This window comes from Vigna umbellata, chromosome 5 (assembly GCF_029865625.1).
Source record: "Vigna umbellata cultivar VRB3 chromosome 5, Vumbellata_1.0, whole genome shotgun sequence".
Lineage (NCBI taxonomy): Eukaryota > Viridiplantae > Streptophyta > Magnoliopsida > Fabales > Fabaceae > Vigna > Vigna umbellata.
Genome location: NC_142169.1, coordinates 41,309,124 through 41,315,385, shown reverse-complemented (window position 1 = coordinate 41,315,385; position 6,262 = coordinate 41,309,124). Strand labels below are relative to the sequence as shown.

Here is a 6,262-nt window from a genome sequence, read left to right as displayed (position 1 = left end):
TGATATTGTGATAGTAGAGTGAATGAGTGACCTCTTATACACTTGTGTGTTTGAGTAAAACACTTTATCTGGTGAGGAAAGATTCCATGAGCACATGGTTACATCTATGCTTAGTTAATTGATCATTCATAAGAATAACATTTTTTGGATACTACGTGATTATGTGAACACCAAAGCATGTGTGCATCTTGACTGAATTCTTTGTGATGAGTTGATTTGAGTAATTACTTGTCTTGAAAGAAAGAGTTTTAAAGGTGGTGAACCATTGTATGAATTGGTGGAAGACTAAGTTACAAGCAAAGCTCTAAGTTTGGGGGTTGTGATAACAGTTGAAAAACTGTTATTTTTATACTTAATTTTTACCTTAAAGACAACCTTTATGACTTAGAAATTAGCTTGGAATCATGTTTTTGCTTAAGTTTTGGAAATAAGAGAGTTGGATGAGTTTTATGTTTGGTTTTCCTTGTTTTCGCAGGAATGAAGATGAATTAGATGAAAGAAGTTGAAGTAGTAAGGAGCTGCACTCAGGAAATGAAGTGAAAGTGCACAAAAGAAGAGCCGCAGTCACTACTCACGCCACTTTTATCGCTGAGCGGCGTTCTGAAGTCCCGCAGTCACTGTTGAGGGCCAAAACTGTAGCTGAGCGTCAATTCTGAAGACTCGCACTTACCGCTGAGCGGCAAAAGTGCCACTAAGCGCGACTTATTTGGGCATGGGCCTATTTTCTGTAATTTCTAGGAAACTATATAAGGTTTTAGTCGAATAAGGGTTAGTATCTATGGACAAAAAGAGGCGAAATCACATTCCTTTCACCCCTTGGAGGAGGATTTTGGATTATCAAGCTCTATTCTTTAACTTCTAGGGTTCTATCTTTCACTCTTTCATTATTTTTCATCTAGTTTCACCATGTCTATGGTGAACTAAACCTTCATTATTGTTGGGAAACCAATGTAATCCTTTGAAACTCTCATGAATTAGTTCTTTAATTGATATGCTTTCTTTGATTAATTGTTAGGGTTTTTCTTCTATACTCTATGCATGATTTGTTTAACTCATTCAATTGCATGATCATTGATGTTATTTGTATGGACACATATAAGTAAATCTAGAACTGAAGAAACTCTCCCAAAAGCAATATTGCCTAGACATAGGGATAGGAGGATTGCTTGCCTTTAAGTTTCTGTGCGAATGTAATGCATGAATAATTTCTAGGGAGACAAGACATTGTAAACTAGTGATTAGGAGTAGGCTTTCTTTACCGAGACATCGGGTTTAAGGTAAATTAGAAAGTGGCATTAACATTAATGAAGAAAGATGAATTCTTGAATACATGAGAGTGGATAGGATGAATCGGAAACCCCAACAACATAATCATTCATATTCTACATCAACCGTTTTTGCATCTTTCAATTTCATTGATCAAAACCTTGCATTCATGTTTATTTTTCGTAATTCAACAACAATCTTTTCATTTACAAGTCTAATTTAATCAACAAATCACATAACTGTTTAGGCCGTGAGTCCTTTGGAAAACGATACTTGGTCTTACCATTTTAGTATTACTTAATACGATTCAGTACACTTGCCGAGTGTTAACAGTCACCGGTCGAAACTGCGACGGTGGCCGACAGTGGACGATGGCCGGTGGTGATCGACAGTGGAGATCGATTGGGTTGCGACTGGCGACGGCTAGTTAAGTAGAGGCAGTTGCCTTTCTAGGGTTCTCAGAAGACTTTAGGTCTCTTTGATTCTGGGTGCATATGAATGGAAGCCAATGAGAATGCCAACGTTTGGGTATTACATTCTAATTTTACTGAGCCAAAGTATGGAAGAATATCTTCTTTAGCTGTTATCAGAGGAAACCAACTTGTTGTTGGTCATGAAGATTCTAGGTGGCTCTTGTGAAAGACACTCAATTAATCTAAGGATCATAAGCATAAACTTGGCTACAGAAACTGGAGTAGGACTGTCCATTGAAGGTACAAAGGTACAGGTTAAAAAAGAGATTTTTAGGGGACCACCGGCCGGCGGACAACAAAGACAGCGGATGTATAGATCAGACAAGCTCTGATACCATTTGCAAAATAAGACTAATTTATTATTTTCAATCATGAAAAAATACATTTTGATACTTTCTATTTGTAATAATCTAATTCTCCTAAAAAGGAAAATAGGGAAACTAGGAAAGTAAAATAAAGGGAAATAGGGAAACTAGGAAAGTAAAATAAAATAAAGATTATATATCTATTTGAGTCTAATTAGGAAGATTCTAAAGATATTATCTCAAATTACAGCATATTATACAATCATTCTTAATAGTAATTGCACCAACCAAGTGTGATACAACTAAAAAACATATACAATATGAGAAGTAAAGTTTAACTTGGTACACTCTCAATTTTAGCAGCACATGCAAATTAGAGACCCTTACATTTGGTACAAATAAACTGATTCCATTCGTCAGATAACAAGCCAACAACTGATAAAGATTGTTATTGTGTAGATTTTTAAGTAGAGAAAGCTAAAATCCAGTTAGTACATTGGGCTATTGTCAACACAAGTTAACAAAGCAAAGTTGTCAGACTTGAATATTATTATTCCATAGATTGTGAGATGGAGAATGGCATAAGGATAAGAGACATAATACTCACAAGAAAATGCACACATGGTCTTTGGCATCCTTTGTAGGCCTTAATAAAAGATTAGCTACCATATGCTGATGACATTTACAAGTTAAGTGCACAAAATCAGATTCTTCCCTACAGTTAAAGTGCAAAGGAAAGAAAACAATTCATCAATCTTATGAATCTTCATTTAAAGTGCTCTGCCTATTCAAATAAAACAGAACAACCATAATCTGTAACATAACATATAACGAAAGTCACAAAAAATTAAAAGACAATTTCTGGCATCAAATACAGCCAACTAAAAATTTCCAAGCCTAAAGTATAACCAGATGATCAATTTGAGTTCTGACCTTTGTATGCAGCCAAAACTAGTGGCTCATAACTCTGAAATCAAGTCACATATTTCTTCAGAAACAATTTCTCACTAATCTTAATAAAGGTACTTATTTGCAAATCACTCTTTACCAACCCCCTTCGCTTCAAAATTTTAACTACTGCAAATCTAGGAATAACTGTCTTCTCCAAGTTGCATTTAAGAAGCGCAGGGCATCTAGCAATGTCTTCGGGGGCCAAACCTACATCCTTCATCAAAAAGCTCATTATTTTAAGAATCTTGTGTTCTGATGAGACCATAAACTGGGGATGCTTCTTGTAAGCTAAAAGAAATATATCACTTGACCAGCCACACTTCTCCAAAACCTCGAACTTCGATTTCCATGATGCTTCACTCATATCTGCAAAAACTTTAAGTGCCATAACAAAATTTGTTTTCAAAGGATCAAACCCCAGTTCCCTAACTTTCTCCATAGCTTCCACAAATTTTGCATGCTTCATAAATGTGACACTAGGAAAATTGGCTACCAGGAGAGAAATGGAGCCCTGAGGCAGGCCAAGCTGTCTCAAAGCTTTTATGTTTGGAAGTGAATTATTCACCACATTTCTGCTACAGTACCACAGCCCATGCTTTAAAGTGGAAACTGCTTCATTATCATTGCGAACTAGACTTCTGATTACCCCATAACAAGGGATAATGGTTTTCTCCAAGCTTGATTTCAGAAATGTAGGTTTCATAACGAGGAATTTAGGAAGGTCAGTGGCTGAAAACCCAATGGAACGAAAGAAATTGAGTTTTGGCAAAAGGATCTTGTCTGAATTTGACAAAAGCACGGAAGGGAATTTCTTTATAAGGCTATTGAGCTGGCTCTCCGAGAACCCATAGTTCCTGAGAAGATCAATTGCAGCATTTGCCCCGTCTGGGTTTTTCAATTCCAACCTTTTGGAGATTTCCAGTGCCTTTTCAGGGGACAACCCACATGAATTGATGATACTAAATGCATTAAAGGTGCCACCTTTGTGATTATTTGTGTTTGATACAGATAAAGTACGTGAATTGAAGAAAAGAATGGCATTGTGGCAAACAACACCAAAGTGGGGGGTCCTAGTTGTTAATCTAGCAAGCAGAAAATGGTGCATTTGTAATCAACAATAATATTTGATCAATGAATCACCTAGTTCTTACCAGTTTGCAGTATCCTGCTTCGCGGCTTCGCTGTTTCAAAGTGATTCAATTCAACAATCTAGGATGATAACATGAGCTTGAGAACAAAAGAACCTATAAGAGGTTCAGAACTAGTAAAACGATGTCGTTTATTAAAGCTTCTTGCCTATTTTTATGTCTCCGGCCATCAATTATCATTTGAGTTTTCTTGTAATTGTTTCTAAGGATGGATAAAAGAATTAAGTTGTGAAATCCGATTCATAATAATCTAAATTTATGTTGTTTTAATTTTATTTAAATAGATTTATGTTAAATTTATATTTATATTTTAAAAGTGGCCCAAGGACCTTATATAATATTCTAAAAATTATAGAAAAGTGGTCCAAGGCCCATAAGAATGGCGCTCAACGGTATTTAACGCTCAATGATAAGTGCGGGTCTTCAATTTTGCCCCTCAACTGCTGTTTTTGCCCCTCACCAGTGATTTAGGCACCTGAAAAGTGGTGCTCAGCGGTAATTACCGTTCAGCGCAACTTTTTCTGCACTCTAGTTGACTTTTCTACATTCTGGTTGACTGGTTGACTTTTTTGGTTGACTGGTTGACTTTTCTGGTTCACTGGTTGACTTTTCTGGTTTCTAGTTGACTTTTCTGCTTTCCAACCATTCGGTACTTTAACTCTTGTTTCAAATCATTCTAATAACCTACAAAATCAAAGGAACCTAGCATAAAACCATTAAATTCACCTTCAACCCTCTTATTAACAAAATTAAAGCAAAAACATCAGTTAAAGCAAGTTTCTTAGTCAAAAAGGGTTGATTGATTATCGAAATTAAGTATAAAAATAATGGTTTTCCAACTGTTATCAATGCTAAGTAGATGGGTATGTGGAATGGTTAAATGAGCCTATATGTGAGGTTTTGAGATCCCGAGCTTTGATTGAATGCTATTACTTTTAAAGCATGAATGACTTTGCTTAGGTTTTTCCATGATTGAATCAATTGCTTGTATGTGTCATATGATCAAGGCATTTGTTGGTAACCCTTTTTAGCCAAGATTGCATGATTTTAGCCCATTAAAAGAGAACACTATGTGTTCTATCCTTTGAACCCTTAGCCTTGAACATGATTAGAAAACCCTTTTTGAAAAAGCTTTACCTTGAGTTGAGTTGAAGATGTATTGTGGTATTGATAAATTTTCAAGTTTGGGGTTGTTGAGAAGTCTAAAAAGGGAAAATAACAAGCATTGAGCCAAGAGCTAAGCATGTGAAAATAAAAATAAAAAGGAAGAAAAGAAAGAAAAAGAGAAAGGCTCAATGCAAAAGAAAGTTGGGAAGAAAGAAGAATGGTTTTGTTTAGATGATTCACTTGACTCAAGGATTTTGTGATCTAGAAAAACTAATTTTGTTGTTAGCCCAACCACATTATAAGCCATAGAAAAGTCCTTGTGATGACACTTACTTGTGAATGTGTTTGACTGTGGTTAAATGAAAGACAAAGTTAATTCATGTAACATTGTGATAGTAGAGTGAATGAGTGACCTCTTATACACTTGTGTGTTTGAGTGAAACATTTTTTCTGGTGAGGACAAATTCCATGAGCACATAATTTCATCTATGCTTAGTTGATTGATCATTCATGAGAATAACATTTGTTGGATATTATGGGATTATGTGAACATTAAAGCATGTGTGCATCTTAACTAAATTCTTTGTGATGAGCTGATTTGAGTATTTACTTGTCTTGAGAAAAGAATTTTTGAATGTGGTCAACCATTGTATGGATTGGTGGAAGATTGAGCTACATCTTGTTTGCTTGACGACAAGCAAAGTTCTAAGTTTGGGGTTGTGATAATAGTTGAAAAACTGTTATTTTTATACTTAAATTTGACCTTAAAGACAACCTTTATGACTTGGAAACTAGCTTTGAATCATGTTTTTGTTGAAGTTTTGGAAATAAGAGAGTGATACAGGTTTTATGCTTGATTTATTTGTTTTTGCAGGTTTTAAGATGAATTGAGTGAAAGAAGTGAAGGAGCTAGGAGTTGGATTCAGAAAAGGAAGAAAAAGTGCATAAAAGGAAGAAGCCGCAAGTACCGCTCAACGCCATTTACCGCTGAGCGACACTTTGAAGACCCGCA

General features: G+C 35.6%; 1 protein-coding gene across 2 annotated transcripts; it reads right to left on the bottom strand.

Moving 5' to 3' along the window:
* Positions 1-2,220: 2,220 nt before the first annotated feature.
* LOC124847106 (transcription termination factor MTERF15, mitochondrial-like) lies at positions 2,221-4,327 on the bottom strand. Of its 2 annotated transcripts, none has more exons than XR_015779792.1 (2): positions 4,147-4,327; positions 2,221-2,759 (listed from the first exon to the last, which is right to left on the bottom strand). XR_015779792.1 is itself a non-coding variant. In XM_047324501.2 (2 exons), exon 1 carries the CDS (start codon positions 4,098-4,100, stop codon positions 3,018-3,020), a length of 1,083 nt encoding a protein of 360 aa, XP_047180457.1. In that variant the 5' UTR covers positions 4,101-4,310; the 3' UTR covers positions 2,221-2,759; positions 2,978-3,017. The 2 variants fall into 2 exon arrangements, 1 of the variants encoding a protein (XP_047180457.1); XM_047324501.2 differs by having other exon boundaries at positions 2,978-4,310.
* Positions 4,328-6,262: the final 1,935 nt, after the last annotated feature.

Bases quoted from the DNA above. Each gene is read 5' to 3' on its own strand.
- LOC124847106 (XM_047324501.2), bottom strand. From the start codon at position 4,100: ATGCACCATTTTCTGCTTGCTAGATTAACAACTAGGACCCCCCACTTT.